Raw genomic sequence first — 18111 nt, 5'->3', positions numbered from 1 at the left:
CCTATATTTTCATAGTGGGACAACCTTGATAGAAGGGTGAGATGTCATACAGAAAATATAGTGGGCCCCATACATCAACTAGTTGCATGGGAACATTTATCTTATATTACAACTTATCAATCACATGCTTAGGCCTCATTTGGATACATCGTGGTAAGCTACTGACTTAGCAGCTGACAACAAATCAGTAGCCTGAATGGGTTCAGGTCTTCGAGAAAGAGACTCAAGACCCAAAAGAAACTGTACCAGGCAAGACCCAAAACTGGCTAGCTAGGGGGTTACATGTACTATAGGATGCAACCAGAACCCGACTGACGGCCTAACCAGCTCTGCAGCAAAATTACCAAGTCCCATGGAAACACATGATGTTAGTGGTAGAAATGGCATTTTATTAAGGTTCAAGTCCCATGAAAACACATGATGTCAGTGGTAGAAATGGCATCTTATTAAGGTTTATGTTATTTACAAGAGGATATGATAGGATAAAAGGTATATAAGTGTCTCCAAGCTTTTATATATGAGATATCTCAACCTACTTGGGTGAATTCTAGTGCATTTTCATCCGGATCTCGTGCAAAGATTGCTGGTCTCCCAGATTTGCTGAGAGTGTAGCTGATACCTGCAAAAAGAAGGGTAACCTGCATGGTGAGTCATCTTCCGTAGTTTTTTTTTTTTTTGAAGTCATAACAAAAGTTTTGTAGTATTGTCAATGACCCATAAATGTGATTTCTGGCTGCTACAGAAATGATGAAAGGATACATGAAATGAAGTTTTGCTTAAGCCCACACACCTGAAGCCCTGGCCATCCATTCACAAGAGCATGTCGGTGTGAGATCCAAGCCTCCCGTCAGGTGGTACAGTATACAAAACAAATGGATGACTGAAAAACTTGTTTCAGTCATCTGTTTGTTTCATACACTTCCGCAAAAGGGTGGGATAGCCTGATTTTTAGACCAAAACACTAAACAGTGCGAGGGGAGGCAGCTCGTTGATAGAGATGAGATATCCGACGCGGCAGTGGCCCACTTTAAAGCTCTCCTCTCCTTTGAAGGATGGTCCGGACCTCGTCTTGATGGTATCCCCTTCCTTTCACTCATAAGTTCGGAAGCAGATGTGTTATAGGCCCCTTTCTCGGAAGAGGAAGCAAGAGCGGCAATCGATGCATTGGAAGGAGACAAATCCCCTGGTCTTGATGGTTTTCCTATCACGTTTTCCAACGCTTTTGGGACACTATTCGTACAGATGTTATGAATTTCCTATTGGAATTCCATAATCGGGGAAGGATTTCTAAGGGCATAGGTGCCTCTTTCATTACCCTCATTCCCAAAGTTGCCGGCGCTACTTCTTTTTCGGAATTCAGACCCATAAGTTTGATAGGAAGCCCGTATAAAATTCTGGCCAAAATTCTATCCACTAGGCTATTGTCAGTTATGGGGAGCCTGATTTCCAAGTACCAGAATGCATTTATAAGGGGAAGACAGATCATTGATGGAGCTCTGATAGCTAATGAAGTTCTCCATTCTTGCCACAGATCGGGGAAAAAAAGCATCTTCTGTAAGCTCGACATAGAGAAGGCGTATGACCATGTCGACTGGGGTTTTCTACACTATATGCTTCTTCGTATGGGGTTTGGAGATAAATGGAGGAGATAGATTAAATCCTGTATCGAGTCGGCTCGATTTTCAGTCCTTCTCAACGGTGTGCTGAAAGGTTTCTTCTCTAGCAGCAGGGGCCTTCGACAGGGAGACCCCCTCTCCCTTCTTCTCTTTCTCATAATTGGAGAGGCCCTCTCTCAAATGTTGCTCAAGGGTCAAAGCGCTGACCTTTATCGTGGGATCTCAATGCCTGGAATCCCCTGCCAATTCCTCATATCCAATTCGCTAATGATACTTTGATCATGATTGAAGCGGACTCCGAACATGTCATCAACCTTCATACAACTCTAAGATGCTTTGAGGTAGTTTCAGGTTTAAGAATTAACATGTCTAAGTCAAAGGTTTTTGGGGTGAATTTATCGGACCACGACCTCACCATTTTCGCTGACTCATTGGGATGTAAGGCCGCTTCGTTTCTAAGGACTTTTGTGGGGCTACCGCTCACTGTAGGATCCCCCCCATTATCTGTGGGATAAAGTGGTAGAAAATTTCCAAAAAATGTTGGCTACTTGGAAATGCAGATACCTGTCTATGGGAGGGAGGCTTACCCTTATTAAAGCCGCCTTATCCAACATCTCTATCTATTTCATGTCCCTTTTCCGATGCCCGAACTCTATCCTGCGCCGGATCGACAAGTTGAGACGAGATTTTCTATGGTGCGGCAAGAACAATCAGAAGAAATTCCACCTTCTGGACTGGCAAAAAGTGTGCAGCCACTTTCGGGAAGGTGGTGCGAGCCTCAAAAATCTGAAAGTCATGAATCAGGCCCTTCCTGGGAAATGGTCCTGGAGGCTGGCCTCGGATCCAGAGGCTTTATGGAGTAGAATCGTCAAAGGTAAGTACGGGTCCTCTTAGGGGGGATGGTGGACAAAGGACTCGACAGCATACAAAGCTTCACATATTTGAAGAGGCGTCCTTCAAGCAAAAAGGCCTATTGTGGAGAATGTAGGTTTCGATCTGGGGAATGGTGCCGTAATTCGTTTCTGGGAGGACTGCTGGTTGGGGGACTTGAGGCTGAAGGATAGATTCCCTAATATTTATCGCCTTGCTGTCATCAATGATGCTCCTATCGCCAGCTTTTATTCCTTATCCGGCGCAGGTGTTGTTTGGGACATTCCCTGTCGCAGGAATCTTCATGAAAGGGAGGTCAATGAATATGCCGGGTTACTTGATTGCCTCTCTAGTGTTAATCCGACCCAGACGGAGCAAGTTAGAATTGTCTGGAAGAGGGACAAAAATTCTCGATTCTTGGTAAAATCTCTGTACGCAGCTATTGCCCCAAGTCCTTCTCACTCTTCTTTCGCTTCTCCATTCATCTGGAAATACCCAGTTCCCCCCAAGTTCATCTGCTTCACATGGCTGGCGTCAACAAACCGGATTCTAACGATCGATAATTTGAAAAAGAAGGCATGCAGCTACCAAATATCTGTCTCTGCTGTATGGATAGCGAGGAATCTGTCGACCATCTCCTGGTTCACTGTCCGTTTATTTCCCAGATTCGGGCAGACTTTTGTTCCAGATTTAATGTCAGCGGGTGTGTGCCGGTCTCTGCTTTCCAGCTGCTGACCCTCTGGCATGGCTGTAAGCTGGGGAAAATCAGATTGTGTGTTTGGAGAATGGCTTTAATAGCAATCTGGTGGGTGGTCTGGAACGAGAGGAATAACAGATGCTTCAACAACTCTCAGTCTTCGGCTCAAGTAGTGGGGTCCAGGGTGAAGAATTTAATTATTGAATGGGCTGCTAATGTCTCTTTCCTCAAGGATTTTAATTTCATGTTCCTAGGACAGTAGTCTGTTTTTTTCTTTCTTTTTTCCTTTCTTTTCTGCCACCTCGGCAGTTGCTGTCTTTTTTCCTCCTCTTTAGTGAATTCTGTTACTTTAAAATAATAATAATAATAAAAAAAAAAACACTAAACAGTGTGGCCCACATGATGGAAAGTTGGATCCAGCAGACGTCTGTCACATTGGCATGTATACTTGGGTGTTAATGGATAGGGTGGGCTCTACCAGATGTATGACAGAGTAACATGATTTGTTTGTATGTTAAAATTTTAAAATATTAAAAGTATGAGTTTTCTCCATCATTGTGCTCTTGAGATCAACATGAATGTTGGGCGGAGTGGAACAGCCTGATTTTTCTATCAGAAGATTTAAACAGTATGGTCCACCTAATAGAAATCTTGATCCCATACGTGTGCCATATTGGCATGCACGCTCAGGTGTTGATGGGTGGTGCTCCATATGTGTGGGCTTAGCATATGCATGAGAGAGTGACATGATTTGTTTGTATTTGAAAATTTGAAGAACCTACAAAAATAGTGTTTATCTAACAAGGATGCTAGACTAGTGCACAAACACAATGCAAAATCAACAAGAAAAATCTTTCAAAAATGGCAATGGTGCAAATCATAATCTCTAGAACACTACATAATTGATGAAAAACAGAAAAGACGTGCAGATATCGAGTGCGATAGAATAGGATTTGATCGCTTAAAGCCTTAAAACTTCTCTTCTCAAAGCATATTTATGATCCAAATCAAGAAAATTTATTGACTCCCATGGATTCCATTTACATTAAAACTTCAAGGGGCCCATGGGAGATGCCCCCTTAAGTTGTAAAGCACCTTGAGGTACTCCCGGTAGGTAGTTCTTACATTCCTTTCTGGTATTTGGTCACACTAAAAACAGAAACCATTCCATATATATATATATATATATATATATATATATATATATTACACACACACACACACACAGTATTGTGGGACTTGTATGAGATTTCCATTTACTACCCAGACAAAAATTCAAATTTGGAATCCATGTTTCAATGGTTCTCATGGATAAATCATCACTGGATGATTATCATTTTTTTTCCTTTCTTTTGCCTTGGATTCCCAAGTACCAAAACTGTCCTTAAGGATATTTGTGCCTTTTCCACTGAGAGCCTTCTAGTCTATGAACATGATATTCTATGATGGAATGATCACTCCGTCTTTCTAGTTTATTAATGCTCCTGACAGTAGGACTCTCTTTGCATGATTAATGGTCTATTATGCATTCCTTCACAAAATGATAACATACCCGAGGCTAGCACCAATTCCTACATTTCCCATACAATCACCCATATCAAACAATATAGAACCTTTTGAAATAAGTTTGATTTTGGAGAAACTAAGCAACAGAATGTAATATTGGCTAGAGTTTCTGACCGTTGACTTACCTGCTTTATCGAAAATCTCTTTCAGCTTTGACACATCTTGAACTGCAATACAAGCATGACGATCTCGGCCCCCATGTTCAGGACGCCCGGTTAAGGGGTCTGGATTTGGAAGCTCCATCAAGTGAATCATCTCAGAACCCACCCATAACCAAGCACCTCTGTAGGGGAGCTTTTCATGTGGCCTTGCTTCATTTATCTTAAGACCTGACTAAAATAAGAAATTTTCAACAAACCGCTCAAATCAAGAAGAATGTTATAACATTTCCCAGTGAAGAAATCCATACCTAGGACATTCTGATAAAATTCAAGTGACCTTTCAAGGTTTTGGCATAGAAATCCAACATGATGGATGCTAACAACTCCAATACCTGCACAAACAATGTAACTCATGCGGAACGGAAAATGAAAACTAACAAGGTGAAGTACCATAGCAGCTGAGTAAGAGGAGAAGGCTAATATGCAAAGCTTCTCTATCTTTTAATTAGTCGTAATGAGCTTTGCTAGGCACATCCGCCTGTGCGATAAAGCTCATGTACATGCCACACACATGCCAGCATGGCACATAGGTGCGAGATCCAATCCATCCGTCAGGTTGGTCCGACTCTTTTCCATAAAAATACATCTAGTCCACTCAGCATGTGGGTCCCAATATTGGAAACAGTTGGATGGGTTAGAAAACTTCAGCTAAGTTTTCAGAGCTGGACATTCATTTTGCTAACCGTGTGACAAGTGGATCAACCTGATTCTTGGGCTAGGGCATCAATGTAGTGGTGCCGTTCTCATGGATGAATTTGATTGCGGACCTATTGTGCCTTGCTGACACATGTGCTCTGTATTTTTATTGCACGCACATGTGTACTTGGCAAAGCTCAGTCGTAATTGGGCTTCAATAAGGAAATCATAGCTTTTATTTCCTTCATTCTACGCATAACTCATCTGCTTTTAGTTCCATGCTAGATAGGACTAATAGGTTTATAAGGGGGCATTTGGATCGTAAGTTACTTTAGATAAGCTACTTATGCCATTATCTTGGTTTCTACTTATTCAGTAGATAAGTATGTTTTGTAAACAATATACTTATCAGCTAAGAAGTAGAAAAGCATGTTCGGTTTTCAACATCATAAGTATTTATCCCTCAAGTCTGTTTGGTCCCCCTCACATCCACCATCCATCATGTGGGAACAACCTTTGATGTGGACCATTCCTTGTGCAAGCCCCACCTTTGATGTGGGCTGTCCATCATGCGGGGTCTACCTTGGATGTGGGCCATTCATCATTAGGGCTGACCTTTAATGTGCACCGTCCATTATGTAGGGCCCACCTTTGATGTTGGTCATCCATCATGTGGGACCCACCATCAATGTTATTGTCCATCATGTGGGGAAATATCCGCCACCCATCATGTGAAGCCCACCATTGATGTGGACCGTACATCATGAGGGGCCCACCTTGACGTGGATATCCATCATGTAGGGCCAACCATTATTAATTGCCCATCATGTGGGCCCCACCTTCAATGTGGGTTGCTCATCATGCGGGGCTCCCCTTGGATGTGGGCCATTCATCATTAGGGGCCGACCTTTGATGTGGATCGCTCATCATGTGGGGCCACCTCAATATGGGCCATCCATCATGTGGGGCCCAACTTAAATGTCCTTTGCCCATCGTGTGGAGCTCACCTTCGATGTGGACCGTCTATCATGTGGGCCCAACTTTTGAAGTGGGTTGTCCATCATACCCTCCCATTTTGGATGTGGGCTATTTATCATTAGGGGCCGACCTTTGATGTGGACCGTCAATCATGTGGGCCCCACCTTTGAAGTCGGTCATCCATCATACCCTCCCATTTTAGATGTGGGCTATTTATCATTAGGGGCTGACCTTTGATGTGGACCATCCATTATGTGGGCTCGCGTTAATATAGGTGATCCATCACGTGGAGCCCACCTTTGATGTGGACTGTCCCTCGTGTAGGCCTCACCTTCGATGTGGACAGTCCATCATGTGGGGTCTCCCTTGATAACCATGAGAGAGAGAGAGAGAGAGAGAGAGAGAGAGAGAGAGAGAGAGAGAGAGAGAGAGAGAGAGAGAGAGGTTAAAAGTTAAGAAGCTTTTAAAAAAAACTTATGGGGATTGGGGATAAGTAACTTTAAGCACATAAGTTACTTTTGCAATCATGTTTACCAAACTAACTAAAGTAGAAAAAGTAACTTGGGGCCTGTTTGGACTTTGGATACCACCAAATAAGTTACTTTTTCTACTTGCAGTAGTAGAGAAGTAACTTATTTCAGATAAGTTTCGTTTAGAATTGGTTATAAGTAGCCTTTTTACTTAAAATCACTTTATCACTTTACCCCCTTAATGACTTAACATAAGTTAAAAAGTAACTTATTTGGTGGTATCCAAACAAGCCCTTAGATTTTTCAGTAACCTGACATGACTTGGCTTGGTAAATTAAAAAGAACTGTCCACAATTGCTGTTAAAGGATGAAACCAGCAATATGTAGTTGCAAGTAGTTTGAAGCAAAGAGGTAACAGATTTGGGTTTAAGAGCAGGGAAGCGTCTGTTTTGGAATGTTAGCAACTATAATACAGTTAGGAAGCGGGAGCAGGCCGCAAGTATGAAGCACGATTAGAAGTGGAAGCGGCTCCTTGATAGAAGGATTGTGCAACTAACTATTGCCTATGTAACTTGGAGAAGATCAAAGAAGAGTTACGTGAATGAATAACTAAAGAGAGAATATTCAAGGAAAATTGTGGATGAATTATACACCCACAAACATGAACACGTTTTAGAAGTCTAGACATTTCTAAAAAATTAGTTCTAAACTTATAACAATACAAAAAACCCGAATGTATGAGCTCCGAAACTACTCTAAATAAAATCTCCCAATCCTAAAACCTTTAACCCAACTCATTAAACTAGAGCATTTTATAACCTGTTAGAACTCAAAATATACTACATATTTTAAATAAAACTCCAGCTACAACTCATATCTTCAAAGTCTTGGAAAATTTCTTTGGAATCCCTGTATTTTGCAGACAATACCAATGATCCCCCTGTATTTACCAGAATATCAGTAGAACCGCATGATGAAGTTTTCATATCGACCAATGCCTATAAGCCAAATTCAAACCAAACTTTAAGTTATTTTAGTCGAAAATACCTGTGAGCTTCCATTTACTTTTAGTTTACATTCCTTTGATTATGTTGTGTCTGTGAGTTCTCAGTTGTACAGGTGGGGTGCATGGCTCAATGATCTAAACTGTTGATATGATGGGCCTCATCCTAGATGGCCCACCAAAAAAAATAAAATCCAACAGATTTGAAGATCATAGCAACAGAATATTTGGCTTGGCACTTCTTTCATTGAATGCATTTTCTCTATTAGCTGCCGATTTATTGGACCACCTATTGAAGGTTTGAGATATTTTTTCCACCTTGGAGATTTTTGGTGCATTGGCCATCAATAGTGGTGCCGACAAAGTCAACGGTTTGTACTGAGTTGTACAAACCAAAAGCCTGAACCTGCACAAACTCTTGGTCCAAGCTTTGCATAATATCTCAATTTTGAAACTCTATGAGAGCATTACCATTGACACACCTTCATACAACTACCTCACACTCAACATATAAGCACCTCAATTAAGACCACACCAATCATAACCCTAACGTAGTTTAGGTGTAGCTGTAGCTCCTACATCAAATTGATTGGACAAATCCAATCTTCAACTAATGACATTTGTATGCTGATTTGGGCCAAGTTCAGCATACAAATATCATTAATTAAATGTTGGGTCTGTCTAATCTTAATTAATTGGGATAAGGCCTGGATGATGGCGATGATGATGTTTAATTTGGGCCAGCGACCATGTTCATTTTGATTGCTTGCTCAATGGCCACCAAATACAGTTAGGATTCTATTTTCAGTGTGATTGGGTTATACGCTCCATCTAGAGTGGCATCCATAATTTGGCTTGCAATTGAATGGCACATGCATGCTATAGATAGGCACCACATATGATCATTGATTGAGGTACATTTACTCTCACTGTTTACTTCTAGATCTGGATTTTATCCACAAATCTTGGTTTGTATCACAATTCTAGTCAAGGTGTACCAAATTGGTTATGTATCGGCCATAACGGCCGAGTCCTTTACGCGATATGAGGGTCGAAATTGTGACCCCCCAGTTTTTGGCTTGGATCGGCGGTTACGGGGGCCGTAACGGCCATTACTGCCCCGTAACGGTCACAAAAATTTTTTTTTTTTTTTTTTTTTTTTTTTTTTTTGTTTTGTTTTGTCTTTTTAAGTTGTGATTTTTCTCATTTTTTGACACTTTTCTTTTTCAAATTCTTTCCTAAACTACTCTACTACAAATTCCGACTACTCTTAGCTTAAATTTGAGGATAAAAACAAGTTATTTCAAGGATTTTGTTGAATTGAAGTTCTGTGGGCCATTTTTCGAAAAAAATATTCAAAAATAAGTATTCGTACAATTTATTTTTTTAAATCTTTGTTGTTATGGTTAAATATGATGCATTATTCAAATTAGAACATATGAATGTGCATTTTACAGATTATGCGACTGATTTTCTTGTGTGTGTGTGTGTGTGTGTGTGTGTAATTTTGGAATATTTTCGGTCAATTTTTTAAAATTAGCAAATACCTCAAATGTGAGATATTTTGATATTAAATTCATTCTAATATGTCTATCATTAGTATTAGATAGTTAGAAAATTAAATATATGAGTTTTTGCAGTCAATTCCAGGCTGCCAGGTTCATAAATTCATCAAACCACCCGATACAGCTTTCTCACCGAGTGGACTGTTACACCACCATAAACATGTTCAAAATTATAAATGAATGCATATTTGGAATATTTATAATTTTCTGGATTTAATGATATTTTTTTAGAACAAAAGAATTTCTAACCGTTACAGGGGTGTATCGGCCATTACGGGGTCGTAACGGCCGATACGACCCGTAACTGTATCGGTAACGGTGGGCACCTTTACGCCCACTGTTACCACAACGACACATCTTGGTTCCAGTTTGTATTTTAGATCTAGCTTGTGTTTTTATGCAGCTCATGCAACCCAAAATTGGCCTTGACCACCATGGACTATTTTTTGACTTATCAGGTGGTCAACAAAAGCCGCAAAGGACATCTAATGAACTTGGCTAGACTTTTATTTATTGTTTACATGCCAACTCACATTGCAGGGGCTTTAGCTCAGTCATATTCTAGTGTTTAGGTTAGGCTTGAAAAGTGGGCCTGGCGTGATTAATCATGCAAAATAGGTATATATCACTTTTTTTTTTCCAAGCAAGGATTGGTTGCATGCTATTTAAGTTGTTGCTATACACACAAAATCTATTTTAGATATAACTCAGAGGTGTCAATGGGTGAGATTTCGATGACAAAAACGAAGAGACAATAGCATCTTGAAATTGTGTATACAATGTATATAATAGTCAGCTATAAAATAGCATCTTGAAATTGTGTTTAGTGCTTTAATGCATGGTATTAACATGGTTCTCCAATTGCTTATGTGGTTGAGAGTTGTCACGCTTAAGAGTACTAGTGTCGATTTTTCACTAGGCCTTGGTGGTGGTCGTCAATAAGAATCTAACAATGATTTCTAAATGGGGGTAAGAAGATTAGGGTTTTGCTTTATATACAATGTAGAAACTTATGGACCCGTATGCCATGGAGCAATCATTTCCATGCCCCCATGCCATGGAGTTAGACACTTTGGTTCACCTTGTGTTGTACATAGAAGGTTTTTTTTTTTTTTAAAGAGTATTCTAGAAAAGATTCAAGAGAGTTGTCGAGATCTGTGAAACATTCCATAATTCTCTAGTAATTTCTTGTAGTTAGAGTAGTGTGGAGAATTCTAAAAATTTTCTAGAGTATTCTTGGTCATTGGATGATCGCCTTATGGCATCATCCTAACCATACATATGTAGTTCCAGAATGTTCTTATGCCTATATAAAGAGGTAAGCTCCTCATTTCTAACCATCCATAAAAGTTGTAAGCTCTCTTTGGTTCTAGTGCAATACGAGTTCTTTTATCTTCCAACTTCCAAGTTCTCATGTCATCTCTCTTCTCTTTAAGTAGCTAGGCTAGCACTTGGGTGATTAGCTGACTCACTTACGAAGGAACTATGAAGGAGTGTAGCACAATCAAGCTTAGACCGTGCAACATTTGTCTCACATAAGCGAGTCGAACCACCACCCGAGTGTCCATCATGCAAGTGTCTCACTCAATATCCACAAGATGCCTTCACCACCATAGGGTGCGGTGTTGGTGAGCTACATCATTACATTCCACACGTTCACCTTTCACCCTCCAGCGAAATCGCCTTAAAGTAATGCTCCATTTGCCATAGGAAGAAGTAAAACTCCTTGGCACCCTCAATCCATTAAAAGACTAAGGGTCTGGTATATGCATCCTTGGGGCATCCCTCATGGGCCATTCCTCCATTAGCCATGGTCCTCTTCCATAGGACATAGTCACTCATCTCCTCCATTTGTTCCTAAAAGTGCATGAGGGTCTCCATCATCCTAGCTGAAAAGCTTCTATCTCTCAACACTGCATGTCAGCCACCGCGTTTATAGCACCTTGCATTTCCCTTTTTTAAGTTCTTCAAGTGTATCTTTGAGCTCCACCATGCTATTGACCATTACATCCATCATTTCTTACCCATCTCCCATGAATAGCTCCACCTTTGCAAGTTGTGCCTCCATTGCAACAACTAAGTAGCAGAACCTTTCCCTCCTTCACTTGCTTGCACAATCGTTGTTGTTGGTCACCTTTGACGCCATAGCACTCCGCTTGATCTACAAGAATTATGATCCCCTTCATAACCTAGCTTTGATATGACTTGCCACAACCCAAGTGTTCACCCAAGCATCGACCGTGCAACACTCATCTCACAGTCCCAACATGAGGTAGTCAACCAACCACCCAAGTGCTAGCCTAGCTACTTGAAGAGGAGAAAGCACAAGCGAGCTTGGAAGGTAGGAAAACTTATGCTGCACTAGAACACAAGAGACCTTTAAACTTTCTTAGATGGTTGCAATTTGCAAATGGAGATCTCACTTCATTATTTAGGCATACAAATCCTCTAAAACCTATACATGTATGGCTAGGATGATGCCACATGGCAATCATCCAATGGCTAAGAATATTCTAGAATCTCTACACCATTCTGGCTACAAGAAGGGACTAAAGAACTCCACAATGTTCCAAAGATATTTACAACTCTCTTTTATTTTCTATAGCACACTTTATATAGAAAAACCTCTATTACATAAGGACAACCAAAATGGTTGTCCATAGCATATGGGGGCATGAAAATGATTGGTCTGTGACACAGCTAATAATGGAACTAGAATTGATATCTTTTGTTCCCACTTACATACTTTACATACCTAATTCTGATCTTCCTACCCAAGCTGATATTATGGTGTGTCAATATAGACAGAAAAACCACTATGGTAATTCGGAACATCAATAAATACTGGGGCTTTGCAATGTTTGATTGATTGTGATTCTGTATTTTCCATTTAATATGGAGGTTCCTAGGTAGTTTATTAGAGGAACGCTTCCAATAGACAGAGTTCTGCTCTTGAATATCTCTGCCGGTTCTAAGGTAAATCTTTTATTTCGGAATAAGAATTTTACTAAGAGATTCCTCTCCTTCCTGGGTTTAAGGGCTTTCATACAACAAAAGTGGCTCATTTCCTTATTAATGTGTTACTCCATCCCTGTTCTCCAAATAATTATTCTTGTTCGCCATGTAACTTGTGCAAAGTTTTGGTGTATTCTCTTCACCTAATCTCTACCTCATATTCTCAGATCTGGAAGAATTGTATCCTGAAGCATTCATTTGATCACTGTTTTCCACCCATTTAGTTTTGTAGAATTAGTTATTAAAATTAACCTAAGGGGGTGTTTGGCGCATGGAATTAGATGGTATTAAGTGGGATGGAATTGCTTTTTTGCAATAAATGTATGTGGATTGCCTCTTAATGCCATGGGAGTGAGCTATTCACTTTGATGTTTGGATCATGTATGATGTAGGGCTTAAATACATGTTTTGATTCATGTAGTGTTTGGTTGTACATGAAAAACAACTACCAATCTCAAAAATCGTGTTTGAAAACTACAGTGAGAAATAAGGTGGGCCCACCTTGATGTTTGTGAGTAATCTACCCTGTCTATCCATTTTATGAGATCATTTTAGGACATGCTACCAAAAGTCAAGCAGATCCAAAACTCAAGTGCCCCTACGAGGGGAAAGAGTGGGGAAAGAATTTCCTACCGTCGAAACCTTCCCGAGCTCCACCTTGATTTTATATGTCATCCCAACCATTTATAAGTTCATTCCTACCAGGATGAACTGACAACATAGAAAACTTTATCATGATGCCAACCTTTTGTGGCTATATGAATGTTTCAATGGTGGTCACTCAATCCCCATTGTTTTCTCTTGTGTGGCCCACCTGAGTTTTAAATCTACCTCATTTTTGGTCACTTATCCTAAAATGATCTTGTAAAACAGATGGATGGGGTGGATTTCTCACAAATATCAAGGTGGGCCCCACCTCCCTTACCAGCGTAAGAACTTCCTAGCTCATGCTTTTAGAGGAAATCCCATGGATTTTGCAAATCCTGGTTGAATTGGGGAAAGCCCTCCCTAGCCCTCCCTACTCTATGCACGGGATCCACTATTGGAAACCTATGATGAACCAAACAGGGATGATTTTCAAACCAAGGGATTTAAAGTTCCATCCCACTTAACACCATCTAATTCCATGCGCCAAACACCCCCTAAGTTGCATGTCAGTGTCTATCATGATCAGGCATACATGTAGCTATTGTCATTTGTAAAATGTGCTAATTTCAACCACCAGTTTTTGCCCCACCCACTAGACAGTTTATATCTATCACAGAAGCAAAATAAGAACTAACCATTATCATCTCCAATAGCAATAGAATCTTTTGTAAGAAGATCTCCTTGAACAGATGTCTTAGCTTTTCTCAGGAAACCATGCTTATGATTTTCTCCATTTCTTGCAATTGCATTGCAAGTTTTAGTGAATGGCATGTTCACAGAAATGAGGTTGACACTGACATTGTCTGCCTGTCAAAAATGCTCCAGGATCAGCCAGAGAAAAGAGTGACAACACAGTGAACACACGTAAGCATGGGAAACAACCATGGAATAGATATTTGAGGTGAGAAAATTCATTATTGGATACAATCATACCAGTAATTACTGCTTTTCTCCACATACTATATTAAAACAAAACCAGAATGTCTTTATAAGTGTTTGCAGAGTTCAATACAAAAACCAATAAACCCCAAAAAGACTTTGTCAGGTGCTTGGATCTTCATTGCTCCTGATTTTACACCTTAATCTTGTCGAGCTAATAGGCTATAAAACCAGAAGAGATAAATCAACAACTAGAGGAGGGTTTGGTACGCTCTCATAAATCAATGTAATGTCACATTCAATCAATGCAGTCAACCCCTGCAGTGGGGTAAGGGAAATTATCGAGGATTATGATCATCACTGATATAAAAAAGTTGACACTAAATGTAATGGATTGCGGCAAGCATTGAAGAAGAAGGTGGAGGTTTGACTCTAAGATGACAACTCAGATGCAAACAGATTACATGTTTCAAGAGATGGTAACCCACACAAGGTTTTAAATCGGTGAATTGGGTATTGTTTCATTCACCACTGATATGGCCCCTGGCATCGCCCCTGTATTGAGCCGTTTCAGCTCAATATGAGCCGATACAGCCGTATCGTTCATGGGCAATACTGATATGTATCAGGCAATATGTACCAGTTTCAACAATACTTAAAACCTTGAACCCAATTGGTTAAGTTGGAAAGTCAACTATTTCAGTGGGTTAACTAAGTATTAATAGTTAAGGCACCAACAAGTACCAGCAAAAACCATCAACTAACACCATTTATGTATAAACTTACACAAAGTAATTATTCACAGCCCCAACATAGCAGTATGCGTTAGGTTTGGGATTTGGAAATCTGTCTAGAATATGTGATGATAAAAAAAGATTAATAATAATAAAAGGGAGTAAGAAAACTTATTAAAACTCTTTGTAGTTGAGGCATGATTTGAAATCACTCACTAAAAGTTGAATTTGCCCCTTTGGACTGCGTCCTAAGTGCAATAGGAGTCTCAGGCAATCAACCTCCAGGATACAGTGACTATCAGCAAGTCACAACAGTGCACTCGGCCGCTATACAAAGGCTTGAACCACATGCAACCTCAACCCGTAGTAGTGAGTTGACATAGATACAAACTCAGTAAACAAAAACTCAACAAACTGGAGAGATTTTAGAAAGAGACTTCATTAATTTTGACCGTATAAAAAATAGACTAAGTTAAGTCTATTGATAGACTTCGAAAGGGTTAGGTCCGTTGGGTTTAAACCCAACTGGTGCAACCACCCCCACGGCCTAGCCCGGCATGGCATGGCCCAGCTTGGCACGCGCGTGTATTGGAAAGAAACAGTCCAACACAAATCCCCATGTCCCTTGAAGGCCCAAGGCTTCTACAACACATCCCGAATATAAGCAATTAAAACTTCTTTTGCATTTCTAACGTGGGACTATTCTCACCCAAGGCAACACATACAAGGGACAGAGGATTTTAAATGAAAATTTGGTGGGAAAGTTTGGCGGGGATTTTGAAACAATCAAAAATTTTAAAAATTACAACAGTATGAACTAACTCAAAAGGATTTTACATCTACTTAAAGATAGCCTAAATGGTTATTTAGGCATGTTTGTGAATTGATACCCTTCCACATGAAATAATTAGGAAGCAAATTCACTAATCTTTGTGAAGAAATCATTTTCACTTCTTGAAACCAACATGCCCTGAACTAAAATACCAAATAGGGATTTTGTCATCCTGGAAAGTTTTCTTTACATATGCCTTGCTAATGGCATTAAAAGAATTTTCTCTCTTACAATTAAATAACACCCACACCAATACCTCTACCGTATTAATGCTTAATAATCGATGATGAATTTGGGATAAGTTGCACATAGAAATCTTCTTTGCTATCCAAGCATACTCTAGTGAAGATGAAAAACCTAGCAGCATTAAAAAAAATAAAAAAATAAAATATAAAATAAAAATGAAAAACATTGCAGCATTAATACTCTACCGTATTAATGCTTAATATTCGATGATGAATTTGGGATAAGTTGCACATAGCAATCTGCTTTGCTATCCAAGCATACTCTAGTGAAGATGAAAAACCTAGCAGCATAAAAAATAATAATAATAATAATAATAATAATAAATAAATAAATAAAATTTCAACCACTTGTGAAAAATTATACCAATTCCAAATGTGTTCCTAAAATTCATAGAAAGGCATTTATTCCATAAACTGCCCGTGACCAATGACAAAGTTAAAAAGTGTTTTTGCTGCAAATTATCTATTCTCAAACAATCAAATAAAGATATTAGGGGAGAAAAGCAAGCAAGAAACCACTAATACTTTCTTATACCAAAAAAAAAAAAAAAAACTTTCAAAAAATCATGGCCCGCTTTGCTAAAAGTTGGGCCATTCTGATGGAAACCGGGATAGTCTGCTCAATATGGAATCCGCATCCTGCACTTCGCTAAAAGTGGAGCCCTTTTCCATGCAAGGGGGACCAATAAAAAAATTTGATTGGAAACATGGTTGGAGCATACTTCCAAACACAGCCTTGAGTCGAAGAACCAAATTAGATTTCTTATCAATTCAACTGCTGGCATTCATCAAAACCATCTTAACCATTGGTGTTTAAAGCATAATAAACACTAGACTTTGTCAAAAACATCCTAACCATCAGTGTTTAAAGCATAATTACCAGAAACACCACGTGCACAAATAGAAATGATTCCGACTAAAAAATTTCATGAAACACCAAAAATCTCATCCAAAAACATTTGTGAAGGGTCTGTACGGTTGCTCCTAATATTATGAAATTTCATAATTAAACCGTCTAATTTGGTGCAAAATATCATGATATTTCATGAAATTGGGTGCAACCAAACACACCCAAATTAAAAAGGAAGATATAAATGATCAGGTGGCATGGTCACCACATTATAGTGGTTTAAACAACTCTACTGTTACACTTGGACAGTCCAATCAATCGATCCAAATTGTCAATTAGGTGCAGCATACATTTTATGGTGTACCATCTAAAATCACACCGATAAGATGGCCTACAAAATGAACAGTTAGGATCACATTTGCAAAAGGAAAATTAAAAAAAAAAATTGCCAGTCAATAATTTGAACCATCTCTTTGTTGGGGTTCATCACGGGTCACTCATGTTTCTGTGTCTATGTAATATCTCCACCGTCCATTGGTTGCGCCAGCTCATCTTAGGACGTGACCTCAAAAAATAAGGAAAATTCAGAACCCAAGTAGGCCACCCCACAAGACACAGTGGCTACTGAATGCTCATCATTTGGGGCCATAGAAGTTTTGTGTTTTCCCTTCATCCCTATAGGAATCACCTTATGAACGGCCTGGATGGCATCTAAATATCACGGTCTGCCCCAGGAAGATTTCCAATGGGGGTTTCCATCCCCCACTGTTTCCTATGGTGTGGCTCACATGAGTTTTGGATCAGCCTCATGTTAGGGTTCATATCCTAGCAAAAGCTGGCCAAACTGATAGACGGTTCAGATCGATCAATTGGACCACAACGACCACCTGATAATTTCCAGAGAAAGAGAGAGAGAGAGACCTGCGGGGAATGATAACGAACGGTAGCAGAGGCGACTGAGGGTTTGAGATGGGAAGAAGAGGGGTAAAATGGGGAGCATGTGAATGGATTTTGAGCGATTTTCATCATTTCTGGTGGGGGGAATTCGGAAGAGCGGAGGAGAGTTGGAGGGATTTTGGTGGCAAAGTAGCAGATGATATTGTGATGATGAAGTTTTAATGGTGAAATGGGACGCGGATCAAGTGATCATGGTGTGTGGATGTGTAGGGCGTTGTGGGGCCCAACGTGATGTTTTTGCTTATATCCACGCCGTCCATCCGTTTTCCCCCCTCATTTTAGATTATGAATCAAAAAATGAAAATGATCTGAAGTTCAAGTGGACCACACCACAGGAAACAATGGTGATTGAACGCCCGCCATTAAAAAAAAAAATTGTGGTCGAAAGT

General features: G+C 39.8%; 1 protein-coding gene across 1 annotated transcript; it reads right to left on the bottom strand.

Annotated features, from left to right (window-relative positions):
• Positions 1-370: 370 nt before the first annotated feature.
• LOC131232835 (glyoxylase I 4) lies at positions 371-17875 on the bottom strand. The gene is made up of 5 exons (XM_058229324.1): positions 17687-17875; positions 13861-14032; positions 5159-5242; positions 4875-5078; positions 371-619 (listed from the first exon to the last, which is right to left on the bottom strand). The coding sequence occupies exons 1-5, from the start codon at positions 17792-17794 to the stop codon at positions 528-530; spliced, it is 660 nt and encodes a 219-aa protein (XP_058085307.1). The 5' UTR covers positions 17795-17875; the 3' UTR covers positions 371-527.
• Positions 17876-18111: the final 236 nt, after the last annotated feature.

Source organism: Magnolia sinica, chromosome 18, assembly GCF_029962835.1.
Source record: "Magnolia sinica isolate HGM2019 chromosome 18, MsV1, whole genome shotgun sequence".
NCBI classification, from domain to species: Eukaryota; Viridiplantae; Streptophyta; class Magnoliopsida; order Magnoliales; family Magnoliaceae; genus Magnolia; species Magnolia sinica.
The sequence above is the reverse complement of the archived record's forward strand: the minus strand, read 5'-3'. Positions and strand labels throughout refer to the sequence as shown.

What these genes read in the sequence shown, in the direction of transcription:
- LOC131232835 (XM_058229324.1), bottom strand. Translation starts at nt 17,794, where the DNA reads ATGATGAAAATCGCTCAAAATCCATTCACATGCTCCCCATTTTACCCC. An exon ending in TGCTATTGGAGATGATAATG is followed by an intron (nt 5,243 to 13,860) that starts GTTAGTTCTTAT and finishes TTGTTTGTGCAG; the next exon opens with GTATTGGAGTTGTTAGCATC. An exon ending in AGAGATTTTCGATAAAGCAG is followed by an intron (nt 620 to 4,874) that starts GTAAGTCAACGG and finishes TTCTTTTTGCAG; the next exon opens with GTATCAGCTACACTCTCAGC.